This window comes from Doryrhamphus excisus, linkage group LG10 (genome assembly GCF_037039965.1).
Source record: "Doryrhamphus excisus strain RoL-2023G ecotype Guam linkage group LG10, RoL_Dexc_Guam_v1.1, whole genome shotgun sequence".
In the NCBI taxonomy this organism is placed as follows: Eukaryota; Metazoa; Chordata; class Actinopteri; order Syngnathiformes; family Syngnathidae; genus Doryrhamphus; species Doryrhamphus excisus.
The window spans coordinates 9,338,959-9,361,253 of record NC_136366.1 but is presented as its reverse complement, the minus strand read 5'-3'; the positions used below and the strand labels follow the sequence as shown (position 1 = coordinate 9,361,253).

The 22,295-nt window shown below is 44.1% G+C and overlaps 1 protein-coding gene across 1 annotated transcript in view; it reads right to left on the bottom strand.

Moving 5' to 3' along the window:
- LOC131103521 (uncharacterized) overlaps positions 1–22,295 on the bottom strand; it is a 56,416-nt gene that overhangs the window by 25,510 nt on the left and 8,611 nt on the right. Inside the window, exons 4-12 of the mRNA XM_058049858.2 lie at positions 21,129–21,182; positions 15,037–15,090; positions 13,801–13,854; positions 13,668–13,721; positions 6,463–6,507; positions 3,485–3,538; positions 3,195–3,239; positions 2,194–2,247; positions 1,026–1,070 (exon numbers count right to left, since the gene is read on the bottom strand). Coding sequence (XP_057905841.2) covers positions 1,026–1,070; positions 2,194–2,247; positions 3,195–3,239; positions 3,485–3,538; positions 6,463–6,507; positions 13,668–13,721; positions 13,801–13,854; positions 15,037–15,090; positions 21,129–21,182 — 459 coding nt within the window. The remainder of the gene's footprint in view (positions 1–1,025; positions 1,071–2,193; positions 2,248–3,194; positions 3,240–3,484; positions 3,539–6,462; positions 6,508–13,667; positions 13,722–13,800; positions 13,855–15,036; positions 15,091–21,128; positions 21,183–22,295) is intronic.

Below are 22,295 nucleotides of genomic sequence, written 5' to 3'. Positions count from 1 at the left end.
CTATTAATTGAACCGAGTCCAGACGGGGCTTAAGTGCATCTCTTCAGGGCCCCTCCGACATAGAGTGTCAAATTCTAAGACGCTTACAAGCTGTTAACTAAGTGCAAGTACAAATCTATTTCCAAGACCAAAGTAGCAATGCACGGCCATACGAGCACAATGTATAGAACATGGCATTCTACAACCGACCATGATGCTGCAACCAATGATAAGCTCACAAAGGATGACTGTGGATTCAGTGTAAAGACGCTTGATGTTGTTTTTTTACTGATAACGACATCAAGTCAAGTCAAGTCAAGTCAAGTTTATTTATATAGCCCTTAATCACAAAAGAGCCTCAAAGGGCTTAACAAGCAATCAACCGATACCGAAATAGGCAGCAGCTCTTCGCTCAAACTAATGTCAGGCCACATTTTGGGCGATGAACAAACATTTACTGTGACGCCAATGGCCGCATTTCACAAATAATAAAACAAACACTAAAAATATAAGCCATATTCATTTATAATTTTGTCTAGTTATGGAAGAAGGTGACCTGACAAGTGGAGATGTATGGCTCCATAAATGCCGCTATTTAGCCCAAGACCCAACAAGTAACATGTGTCAATGTCTTTAAGGCTCTGAAACTTTGTGAAAAGGTGCTGTCAAGGTGATCTATATCTGACACACACGGCAAAAACCAACAGCTTCCTCCAGATGGCCCGGAGCCCCTCCACTCCAACAAAAGCCTTTTCTTGTTGCAAGCACGACCCCGATGCGCGGCTTGCCAGGATTCGACCCCAGTTAACCTTCCTGACAGGCCTGGAAACACTGAGCTGACTGGAACAATGACGTAACATGCAGACTTTATGCGTTTCTACACAGTTAGATGTTGGCATCATACTGCTTCTTCATAGGAGACAAAATCAAAGGAATGCATCTCCTGCCAGGAAGTGAATGCTGTTTGACATGTGTGACCCTCTCCCAACTCATCCAAGCATGCAATTGCATCATCGTCTGTAAAGTATGTTGAGACAAAACTTTACCGGCCTACCCATCTTGCCCCTCTTCCCTGGTTCGCCGGGAATGCCCTGAAAATCAAAATGAGAAAGAAAAGACGGCGGGTGAAAGAAGAAAAAACTACACAAAAGAATAAACTATGTGTTTCTTGTCCCTTTGTAATGTAAATATTAGTTCAATAAACATCTCCAGAGGGAAGATACAGTCACTTTTTGGACAGAGCCTTCTCCAACGCTGCCCCCACCCTCTGGAACTCTTTGCCCCATTCACTCCGTGCTTGCCCTGACCTTCCCACCTTCAAAAAACAACTCAAAACCCACCTCTTTAAATCTGTTTTTAATGTCTAACTTTTTATATCTGACTGCTGTGCCCCGCCCCTCCCCGCTTTTACTCATGTTTTAACTGTGTATTAACCAATCAATGTTGTATTTTGGTGTGTCTTCTATTCTGTTTACTTGCTTTATTCAACTTCATTCCTCTGTAAAGTGTCTTTGAGTATTTTGAAAAGCGCTATACAAATAAAATGTATTATTATTATTATTATTATTATTATCTACAGTATGTAGAGGACAGGCCTGATTACAGCCTTCCCTGCACTGACGCAACTCCCTGGAGCATGTGTAAAGTATGCTAATCGCCCCGTCATTTCCAAAGCAGATGAGTTCAGACAGTACGGAGATTTGAAGGTGGGGTGAGGTGGGCACTCAAGAGTGTTTCCTTTCAGCTACCAACTCAGATACTAAAAAGGGACTATGACTGCGTTTCAATTTGTGTACTTCCACATTTACGGTAAGTACACTGTCAACACAGACGACTAAATCAGAAGAAAAGCAAGAAGATACATTTTGCAATTGGCAATAATGAATTTGTGGAAGGACTGTACGGAATCTGTAGCATCAGGAACAAAGTGTACATCATACACATATTGTTGTACATATCGTTGTTGCACTAGTATAAAATTGACAGGCCTCCACCACTATTGGCGGTCATATGCTGCTCTCTTCATATGGGACCATAACACAGTGGAACCTCGGTTTTTGTCATTAAAAGGTACAAAGTCCAACACAGACTACCCACTGCTGCTGTTGAGCATACTTTTCTTTATATAGAGCGTCTTTGTATCTGAATGCCAATGTATCTACTGTATATCCATTTCCTGTGATTTCAACATGAGAAATAATTACAAGCACTCACTCGTTCGCCATCAGGCCCAGGGAGGCCAAAAAGGCCGGGGATTCCAATGAAACCCTGCAGGAAGAGGAAAGGAAGCAGGGATAAGAGCAGACAAAGGAAAGAGAAAGCGGGGGACATCAGGTGAGTTATTTTAATGCAGTTAATGCAAAATGAAGCAAAATTGTCTCAAGAGGGTGGCATTCGGGGTCCTGCATGGTTAAGGGAGGGTCTCCGTGAAGAACCAAGCCATGAGGCAAGTGTATATGCCCATGGACTGCATGGTGCTGGCTTCCACGATGTAGTCCAAGGGCACATACCCTCACGCCAGGGATCTCTGAAGATGGCGGGGGTGTCGCGCTGCGTCTTCCGTGCAGGGGAGACACAAACACAACAGTCGACAGTGAGATCAACACACACACATATGTATAAAAGTGTGAAGGATGTGTGGGTAGGTGACAAAGTAGGAAAGAGAGAGTGGACTAGAATGCCTCCTTAAGACAGCAGGGCCTCATACGGAGCTCAAACAGGAAATTCCAACCAGTGGGGGCAGGGGAGGCTTTGGAGCGGCCAAGAGGGGCTGATAAAGACGACGTTATTAAAACATGACATTCACATCACAGTTTGCTCGGCTTATTTAGTGCAGCCGCTTGTTTCCATGCCAAGAAATATCAGGAAGCAGCCTGAAAATAGCAATAGCGCGCTTACATGGCGTCTATTAATAGACACACAAGAGGCCAGTGTGAGCGTGCATGACTGTGCTTTTGTGTGCAAAGATGCATTACATAAGTGCACGCACTCAGATGAATTTCACACCCACGTGCACACGGCTGGACCCGGTACGTGCACTCTTTAGCTCTGCAGGAACCATATGATAGTGCCCAACCTCTAATTAGACATAATGTGTTTTTCTTAACGACTCCTTCTATAAATACCGTGCAGTAAAAGGGTCAGTAATCTGTCAGGATGATGCTTATTTATCAATGGGCAAGATAGTCACATTTCAAGGGGAGGGGCTAACTTACCCGCACGCCTTTGGGCCCCATTGGTCCTATTGGTCCAGGTAAACCCTGCAAAATAAAAGATAAAAGTTCAACACATGGTTGGCTTGTTGGATGTGGAATAAACATAAGGAATAAGTAAGCTAGCTTGTGTTGTTTGTGGCCCTCTATTCCAACACCTCAAAGTAGTATTTACACACACACGCACACACACACACATGCAAACACACACAGAGGGTCAGCTGTTCAACACAACCTAATTGCACTTGGCTTTGACTACAACTGTACCAGTCACAGCAGAGGATTTACTGCACCTGCCTGCCAGGATAACCTTTGGCACCCGGGCTTCCGACTGGACCTTGCTCTCCCTGCAGGGGGAAGTGAAAAGAGGGGAGGAAGGAGTGAGGAGCTGCTGTGAAAAGGACCACTGCAATTAACACTGACCATCACGCAGGTCTGCAAGCCGTTGTCTCCTACTGCAGTGATTTTCAACCACTGTGCCGCGGCACACTAGTGTTATTAGTATTAGTATACTTATAGTATACTTACCTATTAGTATTAGTATACTAGTATTATTAGACACTGCGCTGCTCACGAAAGTGTGCTGGCCACACCCCATTGGCGTGGGGTAGTGTGCCTGGTCTACGTAATTAGAGCCCATTATCTAAAACTGTTGGTCTTACATAAAAATGCACACATTTTATTGTATTCAATGTTTAAAAAAAATGTATATGGCTCTCACAGATACACATTTTAAAATATCTGGCCTTCATGGCTCTCTTCGCCAAAAAGGTTCCCGACCCCTGGTCTATGCACTGGAAAGTTCACGTTCTCTTAGAAGATGTTTCGCTTTTCATCTGAGCAGGGTTCATCAGTTCATGTGCAAAGATGAGGTGGGTCAAACACAAGTCAGACTAGGTCCAAGAACTCAGTGATGGATCCAGTGTATTAATCCAGTAAAAGAGGAGGCAAGTCACTCTTTTGTGGTGTCAAATAAACGATCAAGGGGCCTCTGCCCGGCAACCATGGTCACCTTTGTAAGCAGTCCAGTTAGATGTAATCATGGTCATGACTCACTTGAAACCACGTTTGTTTGTTAGAGGCTAAAATGACTGAATCTTTTAGGAAGGGAATGTGGTGTTGCAGACCTCCACCTCTGTTTACAATCGGCTTCTCGACCTGAACAATGATGGCTTCCCTCGCTCTTTCAGTCTTCTCTGACTACCCAGGTAGTCTTCACCAAACCTTTGTCATATTAATGCGTTGCTGATGATGTCATAAAGTTATATTCTAACATCCTCTATACTTCACACTAATATGAATATGAATCCAGCAGTAAACTTTTCCAACAAGATCAAGCCAACTGGGAGTGTGACACACACACACACACACAGGCAACTTGTGTCAGAGTGCAAACGTGTTCATGTATAACTTCCTTTGACACACTCCGGATGTGCTGCCGTGTGGCGTGCTGGCTGTCTTGGATAAATAAATAAAAGTTACAGCGGCCAGTTAGGACCCAGCTGACTGGGGTCTTTGGCTCCTTTAATGTGTACGTTTACATGTCAAAAGTCTAATTATTGCGTTAGCACGACTGACGTCGCACCAAATCAAATTTGTCATAGTTGAGCTAACACACACACGTGGATGGACGCAGAAATGCGACGTGCGAAGCAGGGACACAACAGCCTACATTTCTCAAGATACTGTAGCTTTTACTGCAATCAAGCACGGTTGGACTCTGGAAGGGACTTTGTCATTGTCTCCCCAACATGTCATGGGTCTTCCCAAGGTCTCCTGCCGGTCAGACGCACCCTTAACACCTCCCCAGGGAGGCGTCTGGGAGATGCCTGAGCCATATGGTCTTGCTCCTCTCAATGTTCCTCCTGAATCTCGGCTTCACACCAGCCACCCAACCAAGGAAACTCTTTTTGGTGGCCTGATCGTCTCCTTTTGGTCTGGACCCAAAGATCATGACCATAGGTCAGGGTAGATCAACTGGTAAATTGACAGCATTGTCTTTGGGCTGAGCTCCTTCTTCACAAACAGATGCTGAGTCCGCATCAATGCAGTCGTAATCCATCTTTCCTGGAAGGTATTTGTACTCCCCTACTTGGGGCAGGGTATCATCCCCGGCCCAGAGATGGCACTCATCTGGGGTAGAACCATGAACTCGGACTTGGAGGTGCTGATTCCCATCCCATCTTGAAAACTGAGCCAATGGGAGCTGAAGTTCCCTGCCTGATGATGCCAGCAGGACTACATCATCAACCGCGGTTGGAACTAGAAATTCTGCCGATAAACGTTATGAACCGATATGTGGAGATGGCACTCCACACATTTTCAGGCGAGAACCATAGATTCCGAATCGGAGCAGCTGATTCCCATCTGAACACAGCTCTCTAAAACAGTAAGATGGTACTGCTTGGTGGAAAGAAGGCTAATATTAACGTCTGGTAGCCCTGATACTGACCTACTGTATGTTACAGTATGACAACAAAGTCATCACAGCAATAACTGGTCATGTGAGTGCCGAGGTTCAATGGTGAGTCAGAGTTAAGCGGCAGCCACAGCGGTGGGAAAGTGGGGGGCGTTTGAAGATGGACGAGGATCAGCAGAGAGAAGCGAAGCATGATGACAAGTTTGGGAACTCCCTGAACCGCTGACGTCTCAGATGGGGCTCGTACTTAAAAGCGTGTGACAGCGAGGAGAATGTTCCACTCTGACTCCCACTGACTAAGGCCTTTCTTCAATACTAACAGTAGCGTGACCCACAAGGCCTGGAAATTGCTTTGGACACAGTACTGGATGCTCCGCTCTCAAAATAGTCCCATTTGGCTCCACCAAAACCTCCACAAATCCTCCCATTTGCAAAATGAAGGCTTCATTGAACTGTGTTTTTTCCACCAGTTGAGTCGGGCGAGTGTGGAGTTTTTGTAAGATAAATTACACCACGGTAGAAGTTCCTACAAAGCAGCTGTGTGATGGCTGGGAGCGTGTCACTGGTGGCCCAGTTGGCTTCTTCATGGTTCTCTTTGTTTGGCATCACTTCCTGATATCCTGGAGAGCATCACTACAGCATTACGGCTGTTTTTGACCAGATGTCTTTCTTGCTCTGCACCATCACGAGATAATCTCATCTGGATGGCTGCTTGGCTCGCGGGCAGCGTGCGAGTACACAAGCACAGTACACAAAAATACGTACTCAGAGGCGTTGATAGATGTGTGCGCATATGGTAACATTTCAGCCTACAGATGTTAGGTGAGCTTTGAAACTGAGAAATCAACTCACGGGTTCTCCGGGGAGTCCAGGTGGGCCAGGGTAACCTTTCTGTCCCTAACAAGGAAAAAAAAAACACACAAGAAGAAATGACTGAGACATGGACATTGAACTGAAGCATATACAAGTGAGTGGAAATAGGCAGATGAAGAACACACACACAGTCAAAACCACCTTGGAAAAAAAAGTGACAGTCCTCAATGAGGGGATGATGAGTGAAGTTTTTTTTTTTTTCTTTAATGAAGTGTTCACATTGTCAAAGCAGTTTGGTGCCACATGTAAAAAGTCAACCCACATCTCTCCACAAGGGATCAGAGTTTCCAGTGAGCGGAAAAACCACAACCAGAAGACACTCTCTTGAAGGCGGCTTGTCAGAATGACGGAAATAAAAACAAGCTTGATGGACAAATCTGTGCCACTCTTGTCCTGTAGCAGGTGATTATTCTTTTCCCCCACCACGGTGCCGTCAGCACTGGGGGTCACTGCCCCACTTGCCCACAATGCAAGCAGATATACTGTACAATAAATAGAAGAAATACGTCTACAAATCAAAGTGGTTAGCGCGCAGACCTCACAGCTAGGAGACCAGGGTTCAATTCCACCATCGGGCATCTCTGTGTGGAGTTTGCATGTTCTCCCCGTGCATGCGTGGCTTTTCTCCGGGTACTCCGGTTTCCTCCCACATTCCAAAAACATGCTAGGTTAATTGACGACTCCAAATTGTCCATAGGTATGAATGTGAGTGTGAATGGTTGTTTGTCTATATGTGCCCTGTGATTGGCTGGTGACCAGTCCAGGGTGTACCCCTCCTCTCGCCCAAAGACAGCTGGGATAGGCTCCAGCACCCCCGCCCCCCTCGTGAGGAAAAAGCGGTAGAAAATGAATGAATGAATGTCTTGTCATTGTGTTCCGTGATCACTCGCGCCCCCATACCAGCCGTTGACACCACCGCCATCCGTCACCCAACGCCGCACTGACACGGTGTCATTAGTCCCGGCTCTGTACATGTCGAGTATTTTCATACTCGTATCGCACATCTGGTGCTCTCAGAGAAGACGCTCGGAGGCACGGCGACGACAAATGAATACGCCGTCAAAGACCGTGTTTTCCCAAATGTTGTATGAAAGCCTTATTGGGTGCCTTCTTTGATCGTTTCCACATGTCAAATATCATCTTGATGGAGTCGAGTCTGGCGGATGGGCTTGTTTTATGAGGTGGCAGGTGGAGGAAGACGCAAAGACACACAGAACATAAGTGATAATGTTATATGACTTACTGAGCAAGTTTATGTCCTGTGGACTCACGCTGCTAATAACAGTTAACCCCGGCTAGACCACCACGGGACCCTTATCTCTGTCATTAGGCGCTCGCTAATGAGACCCACGTTTCCCACCAGTCTGCTTGTGTTTACAAGAAGGCTTGACTTCACAAACATGTGTATCCAATCAGATCACGCCATCACAAAGGCTTCACCCGGTAGCACCCTCTACACTCCAGTTAGCCCCGCTTCAACCCTCTTCTCAAGTCGAGGACTGTCCCATGGCGGATATGAAATACAATACATATGCTAACTTCATTCTGTGGTGCAACAAATGAGCACACACACACACGATATCGCTCGTCAGGATGTGGCCAGGTTGTTGCCCAGAGCAGTCGTCTGGCCGCATGCATGCACGTGTTCAGCAGAAAGCAAGACGTTTGGTCAAACCTCACTTCTTACATTGTGCTTAACACAGAAGAGTGTTGAGTTTTTGGATGGAAAGTGTAACAGAAGCATGGTGCTATAAAACTGTCTTACATAAAGGCATATGATTAATAAACCATTGAGCTCTTGTTTAGATGGTATTGTTGACAGAAATTGTCTTTGAATAGATCTTTATCTATACTTAACTAAAATTTACAATATGATGATTTCCCCATGTAACTGCAAATAGGCATCACAAATAGTGGGATGGGCCCCCCACGGGGAAGCACGAGGAACTGTTGGGGGGTGTGGGAGGCTTTCATTTCAATGCAGATCAACCAAAATGTTAAAATTTATAGTACTTGACATGCAATTTGGTCAAGCGGGCCACACAGCTAGGAGACCCGAGTTTGATTCCACCCTCGGCCATCTCTGTGTGGAGTTTGCATGTTCTCCCCGTGCATGCGTGGCTTTTCTCCGGGGTACTCCGGTTTCCTCCCATATTCCAAAAACATGCTAGGTTAATTGGCGACTCCAAATTATTCATAGGTATGAATGTGAGTGTGAATGGTTGTTTGTCTATATGTGCCCTGTGATTGGCTGGCGACCAGTCTAGGGTGTACCCCGCCTTACGCCCGAAGACAGCTGGGATAGGCTCCAGCACCCCCGTGACCCTCGTGAGGGTAAGCGGTAGAAAATGAATGAATGACACGCAATTTGACCCTTAAATATGTTTGTATGCTATCCATTTTGTTTTGCATTTTCCTTGTTTTGCAGCTTGAGGTTCAGTCTGTACAGTGCAGAGAAATGAATAAAGATCAGTTTCTGTAGTATTTGAAAAATATTAACTCGAACCAAACCCTGCCCTAAACCCTAACTCTAACCCTAAATATACTGCACAAAACAGCTCATATTAGATTGCCATTCCTAAACTGCTCAAATCGTTTGATTGGAAAATAATTACGTTACCAAGTGGGTGCCGCAAGCTTTTCTTCAACAGAGCTCTATCTGCTGGATCTCGTGGGGCACTACCGCCTCAAAGGCCCCCAATGATAATGATAATAACAGCAGGATGGCCCATGTAATACCCTCTATAAAGGTTTCTGGAAACATTTCTGTGTAATCCTGCTACCGAGCCAATGAGCCAACATATACTTGGAGGTACTTTAGAGGTAATCAATTAAACAGCCATTGGAAAAACGAACCCAATCCGATCGTTTCCATTTGCTACAGACAATGGCAGATGTAAGAACGCTATATAAACATGCCCAAACCACATTTAGCAGAGCAACTGCAGGACAGCAACGATGGATGTGTTGAGTTCAACAATTTCTGACGGTGGGAACAAGACGCAGTGGAAAAAAAAAGAGAAAGGTGAGATGCGCGGCTTGTAATGCCTCATTGAGGTTTGGCCCTGCCCGTGTCGCCTCTGTGTGACCCGGACCAACACACTGAAAAGCCATTCAGCATCTGCTCGGTAGAACAAATGTTGCACTGAGCAGAACATGCTTGGCTTGTCTGTCTGTGTGTGTGTGTCTGCGTAGAAAACCAGCAGTGAAATTCCAGAATTCCCGTATCAAAGTGTCAGACTGGAGCTTATTTGTGTGTCTGTGTACATATTTATGTGTCTTGTTTTCCCATTTACACTACCATAACAAGAAAAGGTCATGAGTACTTTTCGGCCGCAACTCTTCCAGTGAACTTCCAAACTAATTAAAGGCAACGGGAAGATGCCAAACTGAGACCGAAAAGGAGGTTGCGTCCTGTACATCATTTAGAGCAGGATGCAAAGGGGTTAATAAGCACTTTGTGTACAGAAAGGAAGCCTTGCGGTTCATTTAACAAGCTTCCTCCGCAGTCATCATGTCTGATGATCGAGTTGCCATGACAATCGCTTTACGGACGAGAGTGATGTCAATAGGATTCCTAAAGAGCAGCCACAAAAGTGTCTACGGTAGTGGACGGTGTGTGTGTGTGTGAGGTAATCTGATGCTTGACAATCATTTGTGGCTAATCACAGACGAAGACGAGAACAATCTGGCGTCTCGGACCTACTCATCTGGACTCATTTAGCTGAGACATTGTAAATGTTTTCCACCAGTTGTACAATTTCCATTGTGATTGAGAGCACGAGCGACGGTGTCAGGATTGTGAGAGATCTACTGTACACACACACACACACACACACACACACGAGTGAAGCAGTCCTAACAAAAGCCACATGTTCAGCATGGGGCCGTCATCCAAGTGGAGTCTGACATGGTTACACAGACAGTAGAGATGCGCTGATGCACTTGTGCAGAATGAGATGAGCACAACTTCAGCTTTCTAATCTATTTCCCCTTTTGGTAAATTGTCAGCATTATGGTTTACATATGGAAAGCAGCGGTAGGCGGAAAATGACGCTGTTGTAGCATCTCATGGAAAAAACTTGTGAGCAAAATGTGCAAAAGTCAGAGTCCAGAGGGACGACATGTAAAATGTTTTTCATTCCAGACTTTCTTAATTATGACAACTCAATTTGAAATTGCTTTGAACCAACAAACAATATTGCATTGCACAAATTAGCTTTTCCTCTTCACTCAAAGCTTATTTTAAATAATGCTTACTGAATAATTGTTGTCATAAGGACAAGTTTTTAAGTTTGTAACTCAAAGAAATATGTTAAGTCAACTGAGTTAATCATTTTATTCAAAGTAGTTTAATTTGTTGTCTACTTAATTATAATAACAATGCACGCAACTTTTTAAGTAGCAGTAACTTAATATTCATTCATTCATTTTCTACCGCTTTTTCCTCACGAGGGTCGCAGGGGTGCTGGAGCCTATCCCAGCTGTCTTCGGGCGAGAGGCGGGGTACACCCTGGACTGGTGGCCAGCCAATCACAGGGCACATATAGACAAACAACCATTCACACTCACATTCATACCTATGGACAATTTGGAGTCGCCAATTAACCTAGCATGTTTTTGGAATGTGGGAGGAAACCGGAGTACCCGGAGAAAACCCACGCATGCACGGGGAGAACATGCAAACTCCACACAGAGATGGCCGAGGGTCGAATTGAACCCTGGTCTCCTAGCTGTGAGGTACGTGCGCTAACCACTCGACCGCCATGCCGCCGTAACTGAATATATATATACTATAGAAATGTGTGTGTGTGTGTATATATTATGTTACCAAGCTAATTTTATTAAGTCATGGCAACCTGAATTTTGTTTTAAGCTTACCAACAATAAAATTTGAGTGTATATGACATTCTAAATTAAGTTCATGTAATAGCCAACATTATGATTTGAACATAACTTAAAAAAATAAAGTTAGCAACTTGGAAAGTTTATCTAAATCAATTAATTACATTTTTTACATTGCATTCATGTATAAAATCAAGTGGTGTCAACAGATACTCTGAATTACTTTTTAGAGTTAGTGGCCTAACGACGTCAAGAAGAGGAAAATCAAGGACACTGCATCCAAAATGGAGTTAAAAGTCAGGTTGGAGGGCTTTGCAACTTGAAACTTGTTCAATCAGGATAGTGCATGGTATGCTGACAATTAATGTTTCAAAGTCAAGTGATTGTTGTTAGCAACTGAGGTGTTGTTAAGTGGTTGTTGCTTGTTGTTCAGTGGAAAGTAAATGGTTTATACCACTGATCCTCCATTCCCGTCTCCTTCTGAATCACATCTCCATATTTAGTGACCCTGGATGTGAGTAATATGTCGACTGACAACGGCGACAACAGGACGTGGACGTACCGGCGCCGCTCAGTGCTAATGACACAGTAACGTCGGTGCTATCTCCGACCGACTTAAGGCAACACAACACAACACACGCCAGTGGTTGCAACACATCGAAACCCGGTTCTGACTGCGAGGAATAACACAAGACGTGACAAAGTATTTCCACATCGTGGCCACATTGGACCTCCACTTCCTCAGCACAAGGGACAAATTTAGTGGTTTTTGAAACGGTGACTTTGTCATACCCGTGATACACCTTGAAACCGCTAATCAGCCCGAGCTTATTGATGACGAATATCAACATAAAGGATGTACCCGTATGTCGCGTTTGATGACCACATTGCTATGACCACATTACATGTCAATTTGCAAAGCAGCAAAGGAGGCAAGCGTACAACAATGCTCTCATACACATACAACTCCAACTTTCCTCTCGCACCTCATCTTGGTCGGTACATGTTCCACTACTGTCTACCAGAAGCTCCGCCCTCAGAGCTTTCTGTCTCCTGTGTTTAAGAATGAGTCATGAGACCATCTAAGAGACAATGGTCATGTTGTGTATTAGTCAAGTGAGTATTAGTTATCTTTGTTATGATAACACTCCCTTATTAAATCCTCCTAGTCAGCTATATAAGTCACTGGTGCATATACTCATAAAAATGTGACTCATTCAAACAATATATCCAAGTCCCTTTAAAGGAAAACTGCACTTTTTGGGAGAATTTTGTCCATCATCCACAATCCAACACGAGGTAGCTAACAATGCACATCATGGGGTGTAACGGAAAGCCCTCATTTACATAACGTGACCTGCACATTGTTAATGTGGGAGATAACACAGACTTTTCTGGCGTAGTGACAAGTCATATTTATTTATTTAACAACCCATTACAATACACTCATATGTGACTTTACTCATCTGTACACACCAGTCATTATTTGCACTATGACCCATTGATCATTGCACTAAAATTCATATATCTGCTCCTGTACAATACTACAGTATGTGTATATTTTGGATATCTTGTATGTATCTTGTTAAATTGTCTTTTTTACTCTACTTTATATACTTTTTTTTGTTTTTTAAACTTGACTACGGGCGGCACGGCGGTCGAGTGGTTAGCGCACAGACCTCACAGCTAGGAGACCAGGGTTCAATTCCACCCTCGGCCATCTCTGTGTGGAGTTTGCATGTTCTCCCCGTGCATGCGTGGGTTTTCTCCGGGTACTCCGGTTTCCTCCCACATTCCAAAAACATGCTAGGTTAATTGGCGACTCCAAATTGTCCATAGGTATGAATGTGAGTGTGAATGGTTGTTTGTCTATGTCAGGGTGTACCCCGCCTCTTGCCCAAAGACAGCTGGGATAGGCTCCAGCATCCCCGCAACCCTCGTGAGGAAAAGCGGTAGAAAATGAATGAATAAATGAATGAATGAAAGTTGACTACTGCACTGAAAGGAGAAGCTCTCCAATTTCGTTGTACATCTTGTATAATGACAATAAAGGCCATTCCATTCCAAGTCGCCTTCTCACAGCGTCCCACTCACGACACCTCGAGAGCTAATGTACGCTACGAAATATATTGACTTATAACCACTATATTTCTGTATGCTAACAGAGGTGTCGCTGCTATATTGTATCATATCATCAACCAAGGACATCGCTAGATGCTCTTTAGCATTATTTTTTTTTTTTACCTGAGGACTGATGATGAATTTAGTGAATGAAACAAAATGCAGTTTTCCTTTAAGCTTGGTCGGTCTAACGCTTTTGGAGGGGTGTAATTAATTACCTTTCGACCTTCTTGACCAATACGTCCGGCTGGGCCAAGGATCCCTGAGTCTCCCTGGAAGACAAAAATGACAAATACAAGAATGCAAAAAAAAATGTGGGGGTGGGTGTGGTTTGTGGAGGTGTCGCAGTACCTTTTCTCCTTTAGGGGCTGGCCCAGGTGAGCTACCAGGGTCTCCTTTCCGACCCTAATAGGCGAAAAAAAAGAGAAATACATTTAACTCTCTCATCAGTTCACCAACAGATGTTTTTCTATGAGTTTCACTTAAAGCTGACATTAGATCAGTGATTCTCAATTGGTGGGCTTTTTTCATCTATGATTAATCCTTAAGGTAGCTATTTTGAAAAACCAAAGTTAGCAGTCACTGCCATCCCGATGTTGATGTGTCAGTCCTATCTCTTATTGAGCCCGTTTGCCTGTGAGTGTGCTATGCTTATTATTAGCATTAGAGAGTCATGAGTTATTATTATAACTCTCTTTCTGGTTGTTGCAACGAGAGAGACGAGGAAAACAAACATGCACCCACACGGCAATATATTGAGACCGGCAAAATGAGTGACTTAATTTTCATTCATTATCGTCCCGGACCGAGATCCCAAGATAAGTTTTTTTTTTCGGAACGGGAAATCTTTTTTGAGAACCTGTTGTCTCTCTGCTGAGCTAAAAAACTAACTCAGAATAGAAAACCTAAAGGAATCTGAGATGCTAAAACTCCACAATTAAGAGGTGATTTTGGGTCCTGCAGCCAAACCCGTTGAGAACCAAGACATGAGATGAAAGCCCACAAAGGCACCAGATGTGTACCCATGGGCACTGTATGCCGCCGCCCTCCAATGCACACTCATGTGTAGCGTCACTGTCAGCGGCTAACAATGACGGGCCCCCAACACTTCAAAGCCACTGTTGGGAAATTTGCACACGCAAGTCGCCCCTTTGGAAGCCCCCCTGCTATTTACAACTCTGTTTCATTTATGAACTTGGGAAAAACAAAAACGAGGGGTGTAAAAGAAACATAGAAACCTTTGTGGATGACGCACACCAAAAGCTTATTAGCTAGCTTGATTGTGTGCAAGGAAAAAAAACATGAATACATTTAAAATAATTTGTTGGTAAGTAGGGTGTTACTAATGGGCATCAGTACGTGCAGTCATGAGCTCTCTCTCTTTTTTTTTTTTATCAGTTTTTATATCTTTAGAATGCACAGAAAAGAGAACGGCATGGACGAACACTGACATACGTTTATGTCTTCAGCCTTAGAATAACTACTTGACCACTTTCCAGCTGATGGAGAACAAATGCAACACATCCTTGCAGGGTTGTAACTCACGTCAGGAAGATAACAAGGATCAGGGCAATGGGGGAAAGTTACCTTGAGACCAGGTGGACCAGGTCGGCCGGGGTTTCCATGAGAACCCGGGGGACCCTGCGGAAGAAAAACAACAACCATAATTCAAATACTGCAGACCACCACTTTGGATGGTTGCAGGCTCACTAATGTTAGTGCAAAGAGAAGCAGGGGTCGATGCCGGTGGTGGCGCGGTAGGGGGTTTTGGGGGTTCAGACTGTCTGGAGAACTTCAGCCTTCATGCTATTTTAACCTATTTTCCTTTACATTGACTGTGTGTGAGCTGGGTGCTGTGGTATTCAGGATCGGTGCCGTTCGAGGGGGTTGGAGCATATGGAAAAAGGGGCTCCGTGGAGCAGCGCTAACCATATGGATGTGGTTTTCCTGCACCCTGTTGACTCAAACTCCTCAGCCCCTGACACACACTCACACATTTGTCAAGAATCTTAATGAGCAATGCAGATCTCCTCGCTGCAAAACATTTTCAATTCCTTTGCGTGCGTTTGCATCAGCTGTTGTTGTTGTTGTTGTTGAGGAAATGAGCAGACAGGGAAAGAGTAGCAGACCGTCAGAGGTCAGACTAAACAATCCACTTGTCTTTAACTCCACCACAGACTGTTTGACACATCCATGGGGGATTTGACGACACCATTCATCTCCCTGCTCTTCCACTCTGAGGGGCTTTTTTTTCCCCTGCCGATCTCTGACCTCACGCCCTGCTCTCCACGTGGTGTGGCATCACCGCACCTCTCACCTTCCCACTGTGTGAGGTTAAGGGTCAGCCAAGTCAGAGAGGGCGGAAAAAGTGCCAAAACTGCTTTAGAGAACCGGCATGGGGTTCACTGAGGTGAGAGGAAACCAGTCTTTTTGTGGTCTGCAGCATTGGATTCTTAAATTATACGGCTAGAGTATCTTTCACTTGATATTTGCTTCAGTTTGCGTACATTTCCTGGTTGGCACATACAGATTGTCATGTTATGCTGAGTCCTAAAACATGTCTAGCACATGTCTGCTCGCTTTCTATACGTATAGGAATTTTCCAGAAATTGATTATTTAATAAATGATGGCTGTTTTGAGTTAGATTATGGTCTATTATTAGTCAAAACATATTGAAATAGAAGTGATATGACGCGGCAGTAATTACGCATACGCATGTCCAATATGATTCTAACCTTCTAACCCTAAAAAAAATCCTCCTCCCATTCTGTGTGGAAGTGTCTAACCCTACCCTAACCCTAACCTTAACCCTGTACCAGGAAGTGGTATTTAGAAAGTTATGAGCAGGTTTTTACATGCTCTAACTGTACAAATATTAAATTGACATTGAATACTATATTGCTGTGTGTGATTGTTTGGGGACGCTACACTGTGCCTCTGTCGTCTGTCATCATAACAAAGAGGCATGGTGTGGACGATTCATTTGATTACTTGGTGAATAGGCTGTAAAATGTGTTTTTAAAGTGACCGGCAAACTTATATTTACTTTTTTGTTGCATGTTTTCACACACTTGCTATTTTCATTCCAGGGATTCTCTCGTTTTAATGATCTTGCCTCCCTACACCCCCTTGGCCGTTTCATTGTCGGTTTTGCCTGCAGCTGGTGATCACCCTTTCCAGACTGTGTGTGTGTGTTTGTGCGTCCAGACAATGTCAGCTAGATGCTGCAGTGCCCAAAATACACTAACACACACCAAGCATGTTTAAATTACATGCTGTGCTGTGTGGTTTGGGGAGTACACTTGTAGACACAGCCTGGCACGGACGTTGTGTGTGTGTGGGTTTTTTTTGTATTTGGGGTAGAGCTCTACATGTCTTGCCTGCAACAGGTGTCTAATTAAAGAAGGCGCGGGCAGGGTGCGGTGCACGCGGGCCCGTACCCTGTCTAATAAAAAAAAAAAAAGCAGAGGCCTCAGTGGCTACGCAGGACGTCACTGTGGTTCCTGCGGTGACAACTCCGCTACGGCCAAATCCTACTGACTTATGTATAGCTCCTTAGGTTTCATGTTATGGCAACAGCATCCCACTAAATATCGACATCATTGCATCTAAACGCCTTGTGTGCTGTTTGTGTGCACGTGGTGCGGGTTAAATTCATTCGAGGATACACACAAAAATATTTTACACAAGCTGTAAACACTGTCTGACTTTTAAGCGCTGGCTCGTAAAGCCACTTAATATACAGTCTCCGTCAGAGCCAGAGGGGTGAAATATGATTAAAAGAAAGCCTCATTTCCAAGAGACGCAGGGCAATGAGGTATTAAATATTGACGGTGTCGGTGTGAGTTGGTGTCTAGTGCATCGGTCCGTGTTGCGTTTATTTTCTTTGTTTTATTCACTGGTGGATTGGATTTGCAAATCTGATCGGGGGCGGATCGAGTGGTTAGCGCGCGTACCTCACAGCTAGGAGACCAGGGTTCAATTCCACCCCCGGCCATCTCTGTGTGGAGTTTGCATGTTCTCCCCGTGCATGCGTGGGTTTTCTCCGGGTACTCCGGTTTCCTCCCACATTCCAAAAACATGCTAGGTTAATTGGTGACTCCAAATTGTCCATAGGTATGAATGTGAGTGTGAATGGTTGTTTGTCTATATGTGCCCTGTGATTGGCTGGCGACTGGTCCAGGGTGTACCCCGCCTCTCACCAGCACCCCCCGCGACCCTCGTGAGGAAAAAGCGGTAGAAAATGAATGAATGAATGAAATCCGATTGGGGCTTACTAACTAAACTGCACTGCTGGATGGAAGCTTTGGGTCGGAAACAACATTAAAATGTATATTTTAGTCATATTTTTGAATGCCTAGAACAGATTAATTGGATTTACATTATTTCCTATAGGAAAAATTGCCTCCGTTGTCAAATATACCAACAAAAATAGCTCATACGAGTTCATTTTTTGGCAGTACAATGCTAATAGCTATTGATATAAAACTTGTGTGATTGTGGTTATTATCAAGAAAAGCATGGAAGTTAACTATTTAAGCTATATGAGCTATTTTTGTTATCGTAATGCTAATAGCTATTGATATAAAACTTATGTGATTGTGGTTATTATCAAGAAAAGCATGGAAGTTAACTATTTAAGCTATATGAGCTATTTTTGTTATCGTCATTACACCAAACAAATGTACCTTTAGTTTTACCAGGCATTAAAATGGATCGATAAACAGAAGAAACATGGTCTAACAATTTTATCCATGACTGTGCAATATGCCGAGAAACAGAGTCAACAAACCACCGTTTTAAAGTACAAACAAAAGGGGTCAGTCTTCGTTCGCGTCCTCTCGCACCTTCCTCCCACCGCCATCGTCACACGCCCTCAAACGGACGCCGAGGAGCTCAGACGGACGTGCCGCCAATAACCCGCTCCCACTCGGCGCGTCTGTGAAGACAGCGGTCGCCAGGGTTACGGCGTCTCACACTCATGTGTGGGGGGATCAGGGGTCAAGGTTCACGGGTGTTGCCTGGCGGGCTCAATGGTGCTCTGTGTGTCATCATACAGCCTTCCCGTAATCCAAGGCCACGGAAGGTTATGCACAAAAAAAAAACTGAATGGGGTAAAGAGTCGCCTGAAAGTAACTTTCTCTGAGGGAGAAAGTATGAGGCTGCAGAATTTGTAGTTAAATGTCTAATAAGTACATCCGTACATAAGTACATCAGCCTGTGCAGGTGTACATGGAACTGCACCTATAGCGCCTAAACTAGATAAACGTGCATGCGTGTTCAGTCAGACATCGACCCCGGGAAGCAGCTTCACCAGCAGTGACTTTAAATGCTCTTTGATTCCTCATCGACGAGTCACGTTGTCATTGTTTGTGCCTCTGCTCGACTTGACAAAGACCATGTCTAAGCCACCAGGCCATTAGTTGATAAATGAGGACTGGAGGCTTTACCAAATTCCAAGGATATAAATAAACAGCCAGGCTCCAAACAAAGCTGGAGGAATCAATGGCACAATAGCAAAGAATATAAAAGCTCCACCACTGTATTGGACTCAGTGTCCCACATTTTTATTTGAAGTAGAATCACAAGAAATCCAGCCATTGCTAGAAACGGGATGGGAGGTACTGCATAGGTTTAAATAGCTTTAATGAGTGGGGCCAGACAAAGACCCCCTTATACAGCTACAGAGGTGGGGGGGAAACGTTGGCTGAGGAACCTCACTGACAGATAAATAAACAAATGCACACAAAAAGAGAAGCGAAGCACGCAACAATGGACGTACCTAGTAACGGCCAATCTATTTGGTGCTATGATGGAAATTTTAATTCTATATGTTATGTAGTGACCTGCAAAACCCACAACACCAACGTCATCGTCAAGGTATGAAGCAAACACGGCTGAAAGTGAAAAGGAGGAGCTGGTGAAATAGACAGGCGCAATAACCATCGTTTGGACTTTTGGTTGGTATTCAAACTGGCCGACCGTCAGTAGAAAACAATCATTTGTTTATCGCGGTTAATGACTTCCAGAACAGGCTGTGATAAGTGAATTTTCTCAAAGTAGGATATCAGTAGGATTATTTTTTTAGAAAAGCATAAAAAAACTGTTGATGACCTTCCAAATACAGTTTTTAACACAATTAGAGCCCTCTAGATATGAAATAACACCCCTATAGTCATGTTTACACTTGTATTACCCAATACAGTAGACAGAAGAAGAGAAAAAGGGCAATTTAAGTCAGAAATAAATAACACTGGTATGAGAATACGTTGCTATAAATATGTTCCAGTGCTAAGGGAGCTAAGTTGGGGGTTGGACAGGACAAGACATCAGGCTTCAGATTTGAGTTTTAGTTTGATGCAACACTAACACATGTTAGATATTATTGTGAGATAAATCAAAGCCGCAAGTCTGGTGCTTGTGTGTCTCAGCAAACGTCACAGTAACATGACTGACACCTAGTGACCAGAGTAGAAAACGGAAAACAATGAGACATTAGCTTACATTAAATTACCTTAACGCTGCATGAAGTCAGCCACGGCATGTCGGACATGATAGAGTGAAAAAAAGTTCTCCTCTCATTCCGTGTGGAAGTGGTAGGTATTTGGCTTCTTAAGCTTAGAAGCTATAATTTCTTACATCAGGCTTCAGATTTGAGTTTTAGTTTGATGCAACACTAACACATGTTAGATATTATTGTGAGATAAATCAAAGCCGCAAGTCTGGTGCTTGTGTGTCTCAGCAAACGTCACAGTAACATGACTGACACCTAGTGACCAGAGTAGAAAACGGAAAACAATGAGACATTAGCTTACATTAAATTACCTTAACACTGCATGAAGTCAGCCACGGCATGTCGGACATGATAGAGTGAAAAAAAGTGAATAAACTCCTCTTGTTCCGTGTGGAAGTGGTAGGTATTTGGCTTCTTAAGCTTAGAAGCTATAATTTCTTTCTTTTTGTCGTTCTTAGGGCCTATTTAACCTGTAAAATGTACACTGCAAACAATATATTGTCACATTTATCGTTATCACAAGAGGCTGAACATGGATTTTAAACTGAACCAAAACCTCACCAGAGTTTCTTTGAAGGCCGATTTGACCTGCAGAATTACTGTGTGATTTTTAACTTTCTCAATGATAAAGTACTTGGGTCCAAAATGTGATTTGGCCCCTCCAAAAGTGTAGAACGGCTGCGGCGGGAGCTGAGGCAGCAGAGGAAAGTCCAGTGGAGCCATGTGTTCCCTGTCTGTTTACAGTGCTTTTATTAGGCATCCTGTGGCACAGGCAGCCTTTTGAAAGGCCGCCTTTATAGGGGCTTTCCTGTTTATGCTTTGGGGTGGGAGGTCACCACTCTCAGCCCCGTGCTGAATATGGTCAATGCGCCCGCATAGGAAAACCTTGTATGTGTGTGACTGTGTGGGAGTGTGTCAGCTTTGTGGAGATTTTAGCTTTACCGGGTTATTATTGTAACTCCACCGAACAATCGGGGAATTTAACTTGGGGGGGTTGGAACTTACTGACAGAGCCTCCAGTGTTATCACTTTTGTGTCAGTGTTGGCATCTTCAGTCAACATGCAGGAGCAAGTAAACACACACATGACCACAAAGAGCATTCAAATATAACAGACACAAATCCATAGGAGGCATGTCATAGCTGGAGGTGTTTGACAACTCACCCGAGGACCCCTCTTGCCTGGCAGGCCTGGCTTCCCTGGAGGTCCTTGAAGTCCCTGGAGCAAAGAAAATATCCAGTCAGTGTTGACTTTTTGACTGGCACTGTACACACACACACACATTCACTGAAAAGCATTAGGTCACTGAGACCTTTCTGCTTTTCCACACAGAACATCCAGAAGGTGTCCATACAGTGGTGACACCTTTTCACCCAGAGGTAATTCCAACAGCAGGTGATGAGAGCTGAGGTTTATCCACCAGGAAAATGGGAGCCACTGGGCCAGGAAATAGTAGAAATAACAGCTCACTTCCTGTGCCGCTGAATGCCTCTGTGTTCCTTTATCACGCTCAAATGTTTTCTTTTAATCAAAATAGAGGAAATGTCAAGAAAAACAAGCGATTGCTGAGGCCCGTAAGGAGCTCTCAATGCCAGCTTGTTTTGGGAGCTCAGTGTACATAGCAAAATCCGTTTCTCCCCCTCGGGGTAATTAAAAGTGACAAGAACATTAACTAATGAACAATCAAGCACATTCATGGATGTGTGAGACCTCCTAAACAATGCCAGCCACTCACTGAAATCATAACTTCTTCCTATGTTTGGAATTTCCACTTCCTTTCATTGCAAGGCTTTCTAATTGGGCCCCTCCTCCAATCTCTCGTCCACATTGACCTCCTGGCTCGAGACCACCCCTATTAGTACAGGTGGTGTGCTCTTTAGGTGGGCTGAGGACCTGTCAACATCAACACGTGTCCCTGTCCGGTTTCACGCTTCTGGCTCTCCATCCGTCCGTTTCATCGTTAGCAAAGTACAAAGTACAAAGTCTTTAGTGGTAGCAGTCTGAAAGTCCGTTAATCACATGGACTGATGAAGCATTGGGGATAAATAAGACTCCAGGTGATATTAGAACTATTGTTTCTCAACAATAAATATTTAAATACGACAGAAAAAGAAATGCCGCAGTGACAAGGACAACAACATCTACCACACTGATGTATTCGTCGTTGGCTTACATGGTAACTGTGCTTGAAAACATGTGAAAGAAGACGCACTATGTAACACTTAAATCCTTCAAATACCAAACAATCCAATATGATTTTCGCCCACAGCTGCAACATAACAAACTGTATCCCCAACACTGCACAACTCCTCCATTGTGACTGCAGGTACA